Source organism: Microtus pennsylvanicus, chromosome 5, assembly GCF_037038515.1.
Source record: "Microtus pennsylvanicus isolate mMicPen1 chromosome 5, mMicPen1.hap1, whole genome shotgun sequence".
Classification (NCBI taxonomy): Eukaryota; Metazoa; Chordata; class Mammalia; order Rodentia; family Cricetidae; genus Microtus; species Microtus pennsylvanicus.
This window is the reverse complement of record NC_134583.1, coordinates 89633188-89649330: the sequence shown is the minus strand read 5'-3', so window position 1 is coordinate 89649330 and position 16143 is coordinate 89633188. Positions and strand designations below refer to the sequence as shown.

At 54.5% G+C, this 16143-nt stretch overlaps 1 protein-coding gene across 27 annotated transcripts in view; it reads right to left on the bottom strand.

Annotated features, from left to right (window-relative positions):
• Nrxn2 (neurexin 2) overlaps positions 1 to 16143 on the bottom strand; it is a 114041-nt gene that overhangs the window by 38567 nt on the left and 59331 nt on the right. For 13 of the 27 annotated variants that reach the window (XM_075973276.1, XM_075973291.1, XM_075973297.1 and 10 more), the window contains 8 exons: positions 12052 to 12438; positions 11653 to 11856; positions 5736 to 5762; positions 4406 to 4525; positions 3676 to 4057; positions 2895 to 3085; positions 1607 to 1780; positions 1166 to 1285 (listed from right to left, as the gene is read on the bottom strand). In XM_075973276.1, the coding sequence (XP_075829391.1) occupies positions 1166 to 1285; positions 1607 to 1780; positions 2895 to 3085; positions 3676 to 4057; positions 4406 to 4525; positions 5736 to 5762; positions 11653 to 11856; positions 12052 to 12438 (1605 nt within the window). Of the gene's footprint in view, positions 1 to 1165; positions 1286 to 1606; positions 1781 to 2894; positions 3086 to 3675; positions 4058 to 4405; positions 4535 to 5735; positions 5763 to 11652; positions 11857 to 12051; positions 12439 to 16143 lie in introns of all 27 variants that reach the window. The other 14 variants (XM_075973274.1, XM_075973290.1, XM_075973284.1 and 11 more) reach the window with 2 other exon arrangements.

Here is a 16143-nt window from a genome sequence, read left to right as displayed (position 1 = left end):
AAGCTCAATCCCCGCGACTGGAGTCTTGGTGTAGGATCAAATGGGATGGTTTTGCCTTTGCAGGTGGCACAGGACTGCCAGTGGGGAGGGTTACAGTGAGCAGGTCTGTGCCGACTGGGGCCAAGCATAACACACAGCAGGGCTGAGGTGGTCCTGAGCTGGCTGGGAGGTTTAGGGAGGCACAGAGCACAGCAGGTCAGATAAACCGCCCGGGGGACAAAGCTGGGATGGCTGACCACACCCGGGGACAGAGCTGGGATGGCTGGCCACACCCGGGGACAGAGCTGGGATGGCTGGCCACACCTTGGGGACAGAGCTGGAATGGCTGACCACACCCGGGGACAGAGCTGGGATGGCTGACCACACCCTAGAATCAGTAAATGCGGGGGGAAAGGGGCTGGACATTTTGTCAAAGGACAAGCCCATGGCCACCCAAGAGCCTCATCCCCCGGAATGACTCAGGGCTCCATCAGATGATGCAGGTCCAGACAGAGGTGAGGGGACAGGCAGGAAGTCTCACCTAGGACTGCCGTAACTACCTCTGGGCATTTCCAGGCCCTGGGTTGGCTCACTTGCACTTTGTGTTTGAAGAGCAGGAAAGCTTTATCCTCTCATGTGTGCATGGGGTGGAGTGTCTCTTCTGATGTCACTTTGCTTTGCTGCCCACCCCATCCCCAATCATCATCAGAAAGGTCAAAGCCTCCGCACTCCCCTCTAAACCCCCATGTCTGGCCCAGCTGTCCTCCCTCTGCCAAGCTGTAACCAGCTGATGGCCACCCACCACTGGGGACTAGAAAATGCTGCCAAAGCTGTTATCTCTGGGGAGGGGCCTCAACAATATGCAAGCTAGCAAGGGAGGACACTAGGGACTGACCTTGTGGCTCAAAGGGACAACCTGCAGCTGGGATTCTTGCGTTAGGGAGAGAAAAACAGAGGGCCTATGTCTAAGGAAATCCGATGATCTGCCATCTCAGAACCAGGACAGGCCACCTGTCAATCGATGGCTCCAGAGACTTCGCAAGGGGCAGCAGCCACTAGCAAGCACCTGTGGGCTCTGTGGGATGGAGCAGAAGGAATCAAAATCCCTCTCTCCTCCCTCCCAGGCGGGTCCTGTGGCTGGGGACAGGGATGGGAACTCCCAGGGCCCAGTCCTGCAGGCACTCACGGTCATTGCAGACAGGGCCTCCATAGGAAGTCATGGTACAGTCACAGGTAAAGCCATCCCACTGCTGCAGACAGACGCCCTGGTTGGCACAAGACTCTTCGGTGCAGGTGGTGCTGGGGCCTGGGAAGGAGCACGAAGGAGAAATGCCCTGGGCTCAGCCAACGTCCCCAGGGGCTGCAGAAGTTCCACAGCCAGGCAGAGAGTCTCTGTCTTTGCTTGGTCCACCAAACTAGAATGGCCAGATACCGAACACGGTGCTGGGACGGGATAGGAACAGGGACATTCAAAGACTGCTAGGTTTGGGACTAGAGGCCAGGGCTGGAGACAACAGGGAGAGTGTGTGACTTGTCCCTTCCCTGTCCTCTTTGTCCCAGAGTTCTTGGGACAGGCTTCTTCAGTCCCAAGAAGCCTCAGGGCTCCACCACCCTGGCACATACTCACCATCACAGCCTCTCTCCACCTGCCCGATGCGGTGCAGGGCATCAGCAATGAGGTCTGGGAGGCGCCCGTTGAGGTCCACAGAGGCCAGGCAGCCCTGAAAGCCATCCCGAGAAGCCACCAGCTTGGGCAGGTTGCTGAACATATTCTTGCTCAGGCCACCGATGTACAACTCCCCTGCAAAGGGAGTGCTGTCAACACCCCACTATCCTGGACCTTATTCCCCTCCCGAGATGCTGGCATCCCACCGCGGGGTCCTCCCAGACATCTGGAAGGCTCCCAGTATCCCTAACAGATACAAGGACCTGCAGACTCTCCACCTTCTCTTCCCTTTGCCATCTGTCTGCTCCCCTCCCTCAGGAGCCCAGATGCCTGCGGTAGTGGGGGTGGGGGCAGCTGGAGGGACCCACTCCAGGCTCTCTCCCACACGTTGGATTCCAGTTCCGGCCTGTAATCAGGGCCTTTCATGGATGCGCAGCCCTACATCGCTTCCACCCCCGCTCCCCCATCCCAAAGACTGTTTCCCAGAACCGCAGCCTTTCCCCACTCAGCGGCCTTCTCCCCTCCGAAATCCTCCTGACGGCTGGGCTCTGGGAAGAAGTCTTCCCCAGGGATGCCTAACGTCCCACATGGACTCTAAGGGAAGTCCTGACCAATGTCTAGCTTGGCTTCAGCAGCCCTGGGCATCCTATCTGAAGAGAATCGGCCACATCCGATTCTCTGTACCACATCGCCCTCTTCTGGGAGTGAGGAGAATTTGCAGCACTGTCGTGCAAGCGAGTGGGTCTGGGGATTCAGGACGTAAATTCATTGGTCTCTGAAGATCTCCCCCAAGTTTTGACAGTCCAGTTACATGGACACACATGGGACCCTGTGGGGCTAAGGGATGCTGCAGGCATGTGCAAGAAGGCAGCATGGATCCCAGCGGGCTCTGGAACTGCTGCAGGCCTCATGTTCCTGTTCCATTGCCCAGTCCGCCGTCTCCCCTTCCCCCTTCTCCTCTTCTCCTCCTCTTCCTCTCAGCCTCCTACTCTGACGGCTGGCAATGACTACTTCAATGACAACCATAGAGTCACTGGAGAAGGTGGGACCCCGGGGAGAAACAGCCTCCCAGTGTTCCATCAGAGAAAGCTGCACAGAGCCCAGTGAGACCCCGGTGAGAAACATCAGTCAGACACAGTGGAGAACAGGAAAGAGGGTTGGGGGAGAGGAAAGAGAAGCAGCCTTGACCCCTTGCGGGGGGGGGTGATCTTCCTGGAGAAGGGGAGCTGGGCTAAGGCTCCAGCCCCACCTTTAAGATCCAGATTGCGGGCACCGTTGGAGTGCTGCGTGACAGTGCGGGAGTCGATCTTCAGCGTGTGCACGTTGCCCGGGTCCCTGGACACCACCACATTGTGCCATTGGTTGTCATTGACCGGCTTGTCTGAGTTTCCCTTCATCAAGGACGGGCCATTCCCCAGGTCAAACACGTAGTGGATGTACCTGCCCCACAACAGGGAGAAAACACTAGATCAGGTGGGGACCGCTGAGATGCCAGGAAGAATGAGCTACTGCTGGCGGGGGAGCGGGGGGGGGCGGGAAGGAGAAGTGGAGGAAGAGATGCCACAGGAAGGAACATAAACAGTGGCATTAACAGGCTGTGGCATGAAGTCTTGTCCCTGGAGGATGAGGGCAGGGAGGCGGTCACAGAAGCACTTGCTCTTGGGACCCAAGAGGACCAAAAAAAAGGTGGAGTTTGAGTGATACAGTAGGGGTCACCCAGAAGCAGAGTCTGAGCTGCTTGGGGGGTGCAGTCTTTCAGGGCAACAGAAGGACTGGGCTCACTTCTGCCATAGAGAAGGCAGTAGGCAGAGAAGGGATGTAACCGGGAACCCTGGCAAGGAAGCATCTGAGGAGCCAGCAGCCTGGATCAGGGTTCAGTTTCTCCATCTTGGCTGAGGAAGAGCCCTCCCGGCTGATGGCTAGGGGTGTAAATCTTGCCCTGAGATCTAGGAGCCTTGAAGATTCCCAGTGGTCAGGGGAGCTGTATCTGAGCCAGCAAGGGGACATCACCACAACAGCCAGCCCCTCACCCCTTGACCAGCTCGATGACAATGAAGTCATTGCCGTTGCCTGAGTTGAACAGCAGAAGCCCATCCGGGGCTGTGGTCTTGAACTGGAAGAAGAGGTGCATGGAGGCGTAAGCCTGCAGCGTAGCCAAAGCCAGGTAGCTGCTACGACTCTTGAAGGTGACAGGATCGGCCACAATGGCACGCAGACCAAACCGAGCATTAAGCTCACAATAGGTGATATCCCCGTCCTTGCACTGGTCCATGTAGGGCTGGCCGTTGAACACCAGCCCACTCAGGTGCCCGATGAAGTTGGAGGGCACCACAGAGATGAACCGCCGCTCTGTCATGATGCCCGTCTCAATGTTGTGGAACTCCAGCCGAGTGTGGGCTCCTGCCATCTGTCCTGTTCAGACCAATATGAGGGAGAGAAACTCAGTGCACAAACAAGGGACCTCTGGGAAGGGGCCTTGTGTTCCCAGAAGCATCATCTCCTTGACGGAACCACAGCAAGTAACATCAGTAGATGTCCGGGGCCAGTGCTAACGTCCCACCACGCTGGGAGAAGCTGCAAGAGTCAGTGGAAGGCCAATAAACTTCCCCAAAGAGGCTGCATGTAGGAAGTTGAAATGGTCCCTGGGGTCCAGAGCCATAACAATTACTTCCCTAGGAGTAACAACCCAGCCAGAGGTTAAAAATCAAGCAAGCACAGGTCACTAGAAATAAGTGTGCCACCCTGGGTCCAGGCACCTACCCTCCACAGTCACGTTGTCCACAGACAGCTGCAGGCTCTTGCCACGCCGCACCACCCTCACTGTGTGCCACTCATTGTCGTTCAGCTTGTGCCCCGCAAAGAGTGTCTCGGGGCCTTTACCTGCAGCACCAAGGGGGGAGTGAGCGTGGCTGACACGTGGTCCCAGACAAGGAGCCCACCTGCGCATGTGCACTCCCCACTTCTAGCTCACGTCAACGTGTATGCCCCTCCCCTCACACCTGGAGTGCATGCAGGGGTCACAAACCCAGTTCTGTCATTTTGTGCGACTGCAAAGGACGCCAGTTGTGTAGACTATGACACCAGTGGTGGCCCTGACACTCTCCAAAGGAGGGGCGCCCACACCTCACCCTCTGCATGCACAAGCCAGCTCGGCCCTACTGTCACTTCGCTGCATGCTCCTGTTTAACTCTGCGCCCTGGAACTGCTCTCCCCTACTCAGCACTCAGAGAACCTGCAAAACCACAGCCAGGTTCTGGTCCTTGGAAACTGACCATGTATTGACAGGGAGGTTGTCAATAAATGAACACATCTCTCAGATGCTGCAGGACTTTGTAGCACCTCCGAGCTACCCTTGGGTCCCTAGGGCTCAGTCTGCCTGGGGCTCAGGGTGCTGGAATTAAAAGGCCTCAGGTGCATGCACACACTGTGCCACAACCACATAAAACAAGGGGCACTGAGCACACGAACTCTCTGCTTGCACCTTCCATGATCTGACTGCAAGGCACAGTGTGCAGAGACTCTCTGAGACTGAGCACCTAGACCGGGGGCAGAGAGACCAAGACCTATCTACATCCGCTGACCCTCTGACTCCCTGCTCACAGCCCTCACTGGTGACTCTTGAGTTTGTCAGGAACCCTGTATACTGGCAGTAAAGACTAGGCTTTGAGGCTCCTAGCATGCCCGGCCCCTTGCCCAAATTATCTTTCCCATGTACCTCGCCTGCCCCCTTGTGGTCACTGATGGAGATGCATCATTATGTCTCCAGGCTTTGTGTAATCTTGCAGTAGATGCCACCCAGCTCCAGATTTCTGCCTTCTGCTGCTGACTTGGGAGACAAGGTGTCTTGGCTCTCCCTTTCCCAAAATCCATAAGCATCCTCACCAACTACCTCTCCCTGATTCCGCTTCGTTGTATCCATCCAGCCCTCCATAAGTCCCCTTCCCAACCCCATGCCTGCTCCCCTCCCCACACACCTGGCCTCACAACCAGTAATGAAACTATCCCCCCACTCATCCCTTTCTCCCTAAATCCCAATTCCCAGTGTCCCAGACCCCTTGGGTCTCTGCAGAAGAAGAGGGAAGCCACTTACTAGGTGCGCAGCCGACGCGCAGGCAGTCTGGGGGGGCCATGGGGTGGGCGGAGGGGGAGGGAGAAAAAAAAGGCAAAACAAGGTTTTTTGGTTTTTTTTTACATCCTTCACAGGGAGGGGTATCTGCAGGCGGGGGGGTTCCCTCCAGGGCCACTTTCTGGGGACTACGCGTGCCCAGGTGCCCTTTCCCCTTCCTCAGTTGGACCCTTGTCCTTCTTGCCCCCAAGAGGGCTTTAACCCTCCCCAAAGTCAAGAGGCAGGGCAGTCAGGTGGTAGGAAGAGGGCTTGTGTGCCCCTTTTTGAGGGGCCCAGGCCTCTCATGTCTGAGGGAGATGGGCACCTCAGGAATCCCAGCCGTACAGGGGCTAGCCAGGGGATGAGGGCTTGGCCGACCCCACATCTACCCAATCCCTGGGAGGGAGATGGGTAGGGCAGGCCAGGGTCCCTGCATCCCCTGCTCTGGGATGACACCCTGCTTAGAGCTCAGGTGTGACAAGTCACTCCTCAAGCTCTAAGCTCAAAAGAGGGGTCTGCCCCAGGGCCCCCTTCCTAAGGCCATAGACCTCACAAAGCCCCAGTGGCTGGCACCACCCCTACAGGAACCTTCCTTACATCTACCCCTCCCTGGGGGCACCGAGCTTCCACTAGGGGTCAACATACTCCTCCACCCTGAAGAACAAGTGTTTTGTCAGTTTCCCTAAGTCAAGGCCTCAGAGAGGGATGCCAAGATCTGCAAAATGTGACTTCTAGGCCCAGTGCAAGTCACTGGCAAGCAAGGTCCTCAATCCTACCCTGGGCCTGGCATTGCTGTCCCCAGTTTCAAGTCTAGAAGGGTCTCTTATGGTTAGAAAACCCATATTTACACAAAGCTGTGGTGATATTTTGTTTGTAATCTAACAAATAAAGCGTGGCGGAAAATGAGAGTGCAGAGCTAGTCACTAGTTAGCCGTAGAGGCCAGGCAGTGGTGGCACACTTTAATCGTAGAACTCAGAAGGCAGATACAGACAGATCTCTGTGAGTTCAAGGCCACCCTGGGCTGCACAAGCTTGATCCAGTCTCAGAGAAACAAAGCCAGGTGGTGATGGCTCACACCTTTAATCCCAGTACTTGGGAGTCACATGCTTTAATCCCAGCACTAGGAAAGTGGAGACAGGAAGGAACACAACTGGCCACAGAGAGGTGGCGGGAGACAGGAGCCCAGCCCATCCAGTCTGAGGATTCATGGAGACAGGATTTTGCCCCCTTTGGTCTAAGGACTCAGTAGAGGGGGAAAAAAAATCTGTCTAGTGGCTGGCTCCTTCACCTCTCTGATCTTTCAGCATTTACCCCAATATCTGACTTTGGGTTTTTATTATTAAGATTAATTAGTATTTGTGCTACACAGAGCCAACATCCCGGGCACCCAAGAGCCCTGGGTCATTTTAAGTTCTAGTGTGCCCTTAGGGGGCACTGGCCAGGCTGGAGTGATGGGACTGTCTGGGATATGGGTCAGGGGAACTAGGCCCTCACCTCAGTCCTACACAGACTCACTATGTGACTTCAGACAGATCTCTCGAGGCCTGGCCTTCTCTTCCTTAGTGCTGAGAGGCTGGGGCAGGCTGAGGGTGTGTCCCTGCCTTCCAGGGGACAATCTCTAACCCTAGTGAAGAGTGAGGCCCTGGCCCCCCGTGGGTTCTCCATGAACAAGTTCTGCCCAGGTGCCCGACAGCCCAGGATGCAACTGCATCCCTAGGGCCAGGGAAGGTTCCTGCAGTGGTGGTAAGCAGCCCCTGCGGCTCTGCAGGTCACGAGCCCTCGGGAAGTACAGCTGAGCTCCACACGCGTTGTCAACCACAGCAGAGTGGGAGGAGCAGCAGGGACCCTGAGCCAAAGCCTGGGCACCAAGGGACAGACACAAGAGGAAGTGAGAGGTCACAGTGAGGGGAAGGAGGCTGAGTAAGAATGGAGAGAGAAGAGGAAGAACCAGGAACAGAGGGAGGGTCAGGATGAGGGGGGAGGGTGCCAGGCCCTGGTTTCAGGTCCCAGGGGCTCTCTCTAGCCAGCAGAGTCTTCACCCATGAAGGGTCCAAAAAAGAAAAAGGGGGCTGGAAGGGCAGGTCAGTCTCCTGTAAAGGAACAGGGCCAAGCAAAATGCTTGACTTTCCCATCCCAAGGAGAGGATATACCAGGAGTGTCAGGGTGTCCATCTGTCCAGAGAAGAGGTGACAATTCCAGCCTACCCTGCAGTGATTCCCCTCAGAAGCCCCTTTGAAGATGGGTATCCAGGGAGGCAGGCTCCTCCCAGAAGAGAGCAGGGAGAGCGGGCTGGAGAAAGCAGCTCTTCCACACACATTCCCCAAAATGCTGTTCAGAGAGTGATAACCAGGAACCCGTTAGTCAGCCGCCAGCACCCCGAGAGCAGAGATGGGCACACTGATGCCAGACACAAGATCAGGGTGACGGCATGAACATGGATGGGATGGGATGGGATGGGGTGGGATGGAGAGAAAACAGCCCACTGAGAACGAAATGAATGGAAAAAACACAGTCCCCTGGCTTGGTCTAACTCACTTCTGGGGGTGGGAAGTGGGGTGAAGACATCCAGCCCCCAGCTCCATGCAAGGAATTTCAAAAACACCCAGCCATTCCTCTCAAGAGCCTTTGTATCAAGAACGGGATCACTTGGCCCTGGTGTCTTCTCCACTCAGGCTCCCAGCCCCCGGGTGGGAAGGCGTGGGCTCTTCCATGCCCCGGGAGTTAAAGGGCTCTGGGGTGTCATGTGTTTTCCTGCTGACTTAAAACATGAGCAAGGCTCAAGAGGGCAAAACCAGTGAGAACTTAGGAGCAAGGGGAAATCTGAGAAGGCCAGGAAGGTGCTAAGGAAGAAGAGCCCAGTGGTCAGAGTGTCCCTGTCAGAGGAAGGCCCCTTCTACCAGGGCCTGGTCTGGTACCTCTGCTCTTTCTTCAGGACCACCTCTGAGTGTCTATGCCTGACAGTCTGAATGGTGTGACTGACTACCTGTGTGACCTCTGAACCTCTGGCCTGCCTCTCTACAGACACAGACCACAAATCAGAGACCAAACCTCTAGTTCCTTAGCAGCAAGCCCAGCCCAGAACTATGGCCTCACTGCTGCTGGCTGTCTGGAGCCCAGCAGGCCCCGGGTGGGTCACAGGATGGGAATAAGGGGCTAGTCTGTACTGGTGATGCTATGTAGAAGCAAGCCTTGCACCTGGCTCCAACTTGGGTTCCTCTCCCACGCTGAAGTGCCACATTGGAGTGGATCTGGAGGCCAAACCGAGATCACCCTCAGGTGTCCATCCCTCGGAAGCCATCTACCTTGATTTTTGAGACAGTCTCTCACTGTGATCTGGAGTTCACCAGCCAGGCTAGACTAGCTGGCCAGTAAGCCCCAGGGATCTTCCTGTCTCTGCTTCCCCTTTCTGGAATTACAAATGCATTGCTGGAGATTAAACTCTGGTCCTCATGCTTGCAAGGCCAGCATTTTACCACTGGGTTGATGCCTCAGGCGCTGGGGGGAGATTCTTAGCCCTGTTTTTAAAAGGAAAAGAGCAGGCTTGGGGAGGGGAATTAACTTACCCAGCGACGAAAGATTCCAGGGCTGGACCCTGGTCTTCTGACCCCCAGCCCAGAACTCTCCATCTCAGCTCCAGGCTGGGCAGCTGGACAGACCGCTGTGTCTCTAGTACCTACACATAGGCAGCAAACCTCTAGTTCCTTAGCAGTGAGTTAGGCCCGGAATGATGGCCTCGCTGCTGCTGCCTGTCTGGAGTCCAGCAGGCCCTAGGTGGTCACAGGATTGGGAATATGGAATTCGGGGATGGACTGGACTGGGGACACTATGTGCAAGTCACGGACCTGGCCCCATCTTGGGTCCCCCGCCCGGGCTGAGGTGCCACACTGGAGTGTATCTGGTGCTTACACACCTCTATGCCCTCAAGAGGAATCCGCAGACAGATGTGTCTGCACCAAGTGTTTGGTCTCAGCTTTATCTGCTAGAGATTAGCTCTCAGCACCCATGTTTCTGTAGATGGGAATAGGGCACAGGCTGGTGGCTGTCATCAGTCTGGGGCATTCAGACTGGATCTCTCTGGATCTTGTTCTGACTTCTGAGATTCATGAGGCACAGACAGAAAGGTAAGCCTGTAGGAAAAAGGTTAAATCCCAAGGGTTAGGTCCCAAGGGCCTGCCAAGACAAGATTTCCTGACCAAGGATGCCATCTCTCATCTAAAGAAACTCCAGCTTCTTCCCGGAGAATCAAGAACAGTCCAAGGACGCCAGAGCATGTGTCTTCTCTCTGAGGATGAAGGCCATGGGCTTCCCCTGCTTGGTCCCACCAAACAGAGCAAAGGCAAGCACTTAGCCGTGTGAGACCACAAGCGTGAACCAGTGCAGGGAGACTGAAGGAGGCAGAAGGACACGTGGGGCCCTGGACAGGACCTTCACTCTAGGACAGCGCCAAGGGAATAGATCTGGGGAGAGGGCAGAGTTGCCATCTGCCATTCACTCGGTGACCTGTGACTGTAGGTCAGAACAGGGCTGTAGGTACTGCCTCAAACCAGCGTGAGACCCTGGTAACTCTCACAGCCTTCCAACCTATCCTTGACCTGAGAGTCGAGGTGAGCAATGAGGGTGTCGACACAAGTATTTAAACAAGGCCTCCAAAGTCCACAATCTACCCCAGAGATGCTTCAGAGATCAAGGTTAGGATGAGAATCCGGGTAGGTGTCAAAGCCCTGGTGTTCTAGAGAGCCCCCCTTCTCCCCATTACCAGAACTCGGTGCTCTGCTTAGACTTTGGCCCTTGAGGGCTTCTACAGGGCAGGTCCTTGGTTGTGGCACTTCCATAGTGTTCAGTGGACAGCTGCGCCAGCAGCCCGAACACCGTAGGGCCTCTCCGCTCAGGGTGCCCTGCACTGTAGTCTGTGAGGCGGCCTCCTCGCTCTGGATCCTGACCTGGCATATAGCTGGCCCTCACAAGAAGTCCCTTAGAAACCAGCCAGCCAAGTAACTCTGCCTTCTCTCTCCATTGTGACCACAAACACCAAGGCCCATGATAATCTAACAGATAACCTGGCATGCCTTCTGTGCCCCGAGGAGCAACAGGGATGTGTAGACCCTGTTCTCACCCGTGGGCAAGAGCAGAAACAGTGGGTAGTCTGGTGGAAAGAGCTAGCAAGCTGATACCCCACCCAAAACTACACTTCCCACGGGCTGGGCTTGACACCGGCACCTCCCCAGCCATTACACCTTTAATCTTAGCACTCAGGAGGCAGAGCAGGTGGATCTCTGTGAGTTCGAGGCTAGCCTGGTCTACAGTGCCTGCCTGGTCAGCTGGTGTCTTCCCAGAACACCAATGGGACTCACATAGGACACGGCCATGAACATAAGCTGCGTGACAAGTGTGAGGTAGCATGTTCCTGTGTCCAGAGTGCACACAGGAACCCTCATACCGCATCCCAGAAACAGTATGATCTAAGCAGAACGACCAAGTGTGGCTGCCTGCCAGGGCCAGCTGTTTGCTGTCCTCATATCTGCCACTGGGCTGAGCTGAGCGCGGGATTGTACCTAGCAGGTGTCAACAACTAATTCCATAATGAAGAAGCCCATGAATGAGCAAGACAAGAATGAGTGTGTGCCATCTTGTGCGTGCAGGACAGATGCGAGCAACACTCCGTGGAAGTGACTTGAGAGGACAGTTATCACACTCAGACACATTCTGACAGGTGTGTGTGGCTGTGTTCTGGGTCTGGGCGGAGAGACACAGCCCTCAGAGGCTCAGATTCAGGTTGCTGCTACCTATTTCTAAACTGCCAGGGTCACCTCTGGCTGGTGCCACCACCAGCTTCTCCAGACAGAGGGGAGTGTAGGTCAGAGGCAGGCTGGGAAGAGGCCAGCAGAGGATTGGGGTGGTTACCGAGGTTGACGGTGAGCTTCGCCTGCCCCCCGTCCAGCTCGAGGCGCAGCGTGTCAGCTGACTCCCTGGAGGTGGTGGCCATCATGAGTCCATAGGCCCTCTGGGACATGAAACGCAGGGACACATCTTCTGCCTCCGTGTGCATGGCATTGGGCAGCATGATCTTCATGTACATGGAGCCATCATAGCTTAGGACGGTGGCCTCTGCCCCGGGGGTGGAGAACAGAGGCCAGAGAAAGGGGGCGGGGATGGAAAGGGAAGAGAGAGAGAAAATAAGAGAGTCATTACCGGGAGAGAAGTCTGGGCTGGCCTGAGGGGTGCTCTGAAGAGGGGTGCAGCACGATAATGGAAAAGTGGGGTCCTTTGGACTCAGGACACCGAGACCAAGCCCAGGCTCACCTCTCTCACAGACCCGACCCAGAAAGCCGGTCCCGATGCAGTCACAGACGAACCGGTTCCAGCCTTCTCGACAGACACCTCCATTTCGGCACGGGGCTGACGCACACTGCTTCAGCGTCTCCCGGGAGCAGAAGGGGGCAACACCCGCAGCCCCCTGGGCCTCCGCCAGGCCCCGGAGGTCTCGACTCCGTCCATCTATGAAGAGGTCTCGAACACAGCCCACATAGCCAGCCCGCAGAGCAGCTGTCCACACCTCAGGAGGCAGCGGCAGGTCCACCCGGCCACCCTCAGGGAGGCCGCCCAGGTACAGCTCACTCTCCAGGTCCAGGACCTCACTCTCTCCTGTAGCCAAGAATGGCGTGCTGCGGCTGTTCACAGAGATTGAGCCTGGGGACCAACGGAGAGTGAGCCTCAGTGGAGAGGGAAGTCGAGTTTGGAAAGGGGTGTCCCAATTTCACTACTGAGGCCCCCCTCCATCCTGCACACAATAGTGGGCTCAAGAGCATGACCCTTGTCCCTGGGGTCTAGCCTCACTTACCGTCTGAGCAAACTACCTAACTTAAGCCCTCAAGTCCAGGAGCTTGAGAGCCAGTCCCAGACCCCACCCAGCCGCAATGGGCTCTAGACCTCTGTCCAGATCCTTCTCGCCACCTACAAGAGACCTCCAAACTATCCAGGCGGCACATACATCCAAAGTCCTGTGGCTTAAACGGGTCACTCAGACCAGAGATCCTGCAGGAAACTGTGATAATTGAATCTCCGTGTGTGGAGGGGAGGGTTGTGAGACAGAGACTTGTTTATGTAGCCCTAGCTACCCTGGAGCTCCTTATATAGGCCAGATTCCTATATATAGCCTAGAACTTAGAAAATCTTTGTGCTTCCTCCTACAGAGGGTTGAACTTACAGATGTGTGTCACTAAGTCCAGCAACCCCGTGTGTGTGTGTGTGTGTGTGTGTGTGTGTGTGTGTGTGTGTGTTATTCATTTGTTCTGGTTCAGGATTTTTTTTTGGTTTTGACTTTTTAATCAGCGTATCATGCAGACCAGAATGATTTTACATCACCAAAGACGACCTTAAACCTGTGATCCACCTGCCTCAACTCCCAAGTGCTGGGATCATAGGCATGTACCATTGTTCCAAGCTTGTTAATACTTGCTAAAGATTTTTTTCTTGACATAGGATCTCACTATATAACTCTGGTTGGCCTAGAACTCACTATGTAGACTAGGGCAGCCTTAACTCCTCCTTCTAGTGCTAGGTTGCCTGCTCTGAAGGTCTGTCTTAAATTATGCGTGCATGTATATGTCTCTGTGAGAGTATGTTCCTATGAGTGCAGACACACACAGAGCCAGCAAGAATCATCAGGTCTCCAGGAACTGGAGGTACAGGCAATTGTGAGCCAGCCAATGGGAGGGGGTGCCAGGAAACAAACTTGGGTCTTCTACAAGGGCAGTACACACTCTTAACCACTGATCAATCTCTCTACAGTGTGTGTGCATGGTGCATGTGTGGTATGTGTGTGTTGTGTATGTGTGGTATGTGTGTGGTGTGTGTGGTATGTGTGTGGTGTGTGTGTGTGTGTGATATAATTACTGTGTAGCACTGGCGGCTTATAACTTGCTCTGTAGACCAAGCTGGCCTTGAACTCACTGAGCTCCACCTACCTCTCTCTCCTGAACGCTAGGATGAAAGGCAAGTGCCACTATGCCTGAAAGCCCTATATTTTTATCCCGTGTTTCCCTTTTCAAGGACAAACTCTTAAAAGAAGAAAGGAGGAAGGGGTCAGGGCAACGGTGGCACCAGGCATGGCGGTTCACACCTATGAGCCCAATACTCAGGAGGTAGAGGCAGAACGACTGCCACGTGTTTGAGGCCAACCTGGCTACATAGTGCCATCCTGTGTAAAAAAATAAAAGCAAAGCTCCTAGCAAGGTTTAGGAGTGATAAGGAGCCACTGGGCCTCTGAGACATGAGTACGATGGGCATCTTGAAAGGGGGGGGATGGGGAGAGGTCAGATATGAGCAGAGTTGAAGGAATTCGAGGAGCAAAGCCAAAGCCTTCTTTGCAGACGCAGCTCCTACTAGCAGCCAGTCCCTTCTTCAAAACCCTACCATCTCCTGGGCTCCCTTGTAAAGTCTTCACCCCCCCCCCCCCATAGGGTTTCTCTGTGTACCAGCTCTAGCTGTCCTAGGACTCACTCTGTAGACCAGGCTGGGCTCGAACTCACAGACAGCCATGTGCCTCTGCTTCCCGAGTGCTGGGCTTAAAGGTGTATGCACTACCATGCCAGGCTTCTTGTAAAGTCTTTTGTTTTAAGATTTATTTACTTTTATCTTGTGTATATGTGTGTGCCTGCATGTGTGTGGATGTGAGCCGCTGTGTGCGTGCCTGCATGTGTGTGTGGAGACGTGAGCCGCCATGTATGTGCCTGCATGTGTGTGGAGACATGAGCCGCCGTGTGTATGCCTGCATGTGTGTGGAGACGTGAGCCGCCGTGTGTATGCCTGCATGTGTGTGGAGACATGAGCCGCCGTGTGTGTGCCTGCATGTGTGTGGAGATGTGAGCCGCCGTGTGTATGCCTGCATGTGTGTGTGGAGACGTGAGCCGCCGTGTGTGTGCCTGCATGTGTGTGGAGATGTGAGCCGCCGTGTGTATGCCTGCATGTGTGTGTGGAGACGTGAGCCGCCGTGTGTGTGCCTGCATGTGTGTGGAGACGTGAGCCGCCGTGTGCTGGGAACCTGGAAAACCCAGGTCTTCTGCTAAAGCAAAACATGTCATTCACTGCGAAGCCACCTCCCCAGCTCCAAGTCACTGCTGTTTAAGGAATTATTTATTATTATGCATGTGTACATGTGTGCACCTGCCTACAGAGGCAGAAGAAGGCGTGGGATCCCCTGGAGCTGGAGTTACAGGTGGTTGTGAGCCTTCTGGTGAGGTCTGGGAACTGAGCTCACATCCTCTGAAAGAGCAGCAGGTGGACTCTCTCCAGACCCTAAAGCGTGTGTGTGTGTGTGTGTGTGTGTGTGTGTGTGTGTGTGTGTGTGTTTGTGTGGTGAGGTATGTGTGTTTTTGCAATATGTGTGTATTGTGATCTGTGTTGTGATATATATGTGTGTGTTGTGATGTATGTGTGTTGTGATGTGTGTAGTATTTGTTGTGATGGCTGTGTGTGCTGTAATATATGTGTATGTGTTGTGTGTGTGCGCTGTGATCTGTGTGTTGTGTGTGCTGTGATGTATGTGTGTGTTGTATGTGTGTTGTGATGTGTCTGTGGTGTGTGTGTGTTGTGATGGATGTGTGTTGTATGCGTGCTGTGTTGTGTGTGCTGTGATGTATGTGCTGTGATGTGTGTGTTGTGATATATATGTGTATTGTATGTGTGTGTTATGATGTATGTGTGTTGTGATGTGTGTGCTGTATGTGTTGTGATATATCATGTTGTGATGGCTGTGTGTGCTGTGATGTGTGTGCTGTGATGTGTGTGTTGTGTGTGTGCTGTGATGTGTGTGTTGTGTGTGTGCTGTGATGTATGTGCTGTGTAAGTGTATGAGGACAGAGAATGATATTCAGGAGTCAGTTCTCCCCTTCTACTGAGGAACCTGGGGAACAAACTCAGGCCATCAGACCTGACCAGTAAAAGCTTCTACCTGCTGAGCCCTAACAGGATCGCCCAGAATCCACAGAGCCTCCTGTGACCCATGCTTTGGCTGCTGGAATCTCAGCAAGAACTGAGCGTGAGGAGAAGAGGGCAGGAAATAAAGGCTAAGAAGAAGAGCAGACAGCTCTGGAGAGGAGACTTGCGTGTGCTCTGGCCTCTGCTCCAGTCACTCCAAATACAAAACACGAGCAACCTGACTCATTCATTGATGAAAGAACAGACAAACGATGTGAGCATGGCCCTGGGACTTACTCAGACTTCAGAAGAAGGGAGTCTGACTCACACTACAATACTGGTAAACCCTGAAAGACACTGTACCCATTGAAACAGCCAGGCACAAGAAGACACAAGTCGGATACGATGGCACATCCCAGCACTCTGGAGGCTAAGGCAGCAGGATCTTGATTTAAAGTCAGCCTGGGCTAGATGCAA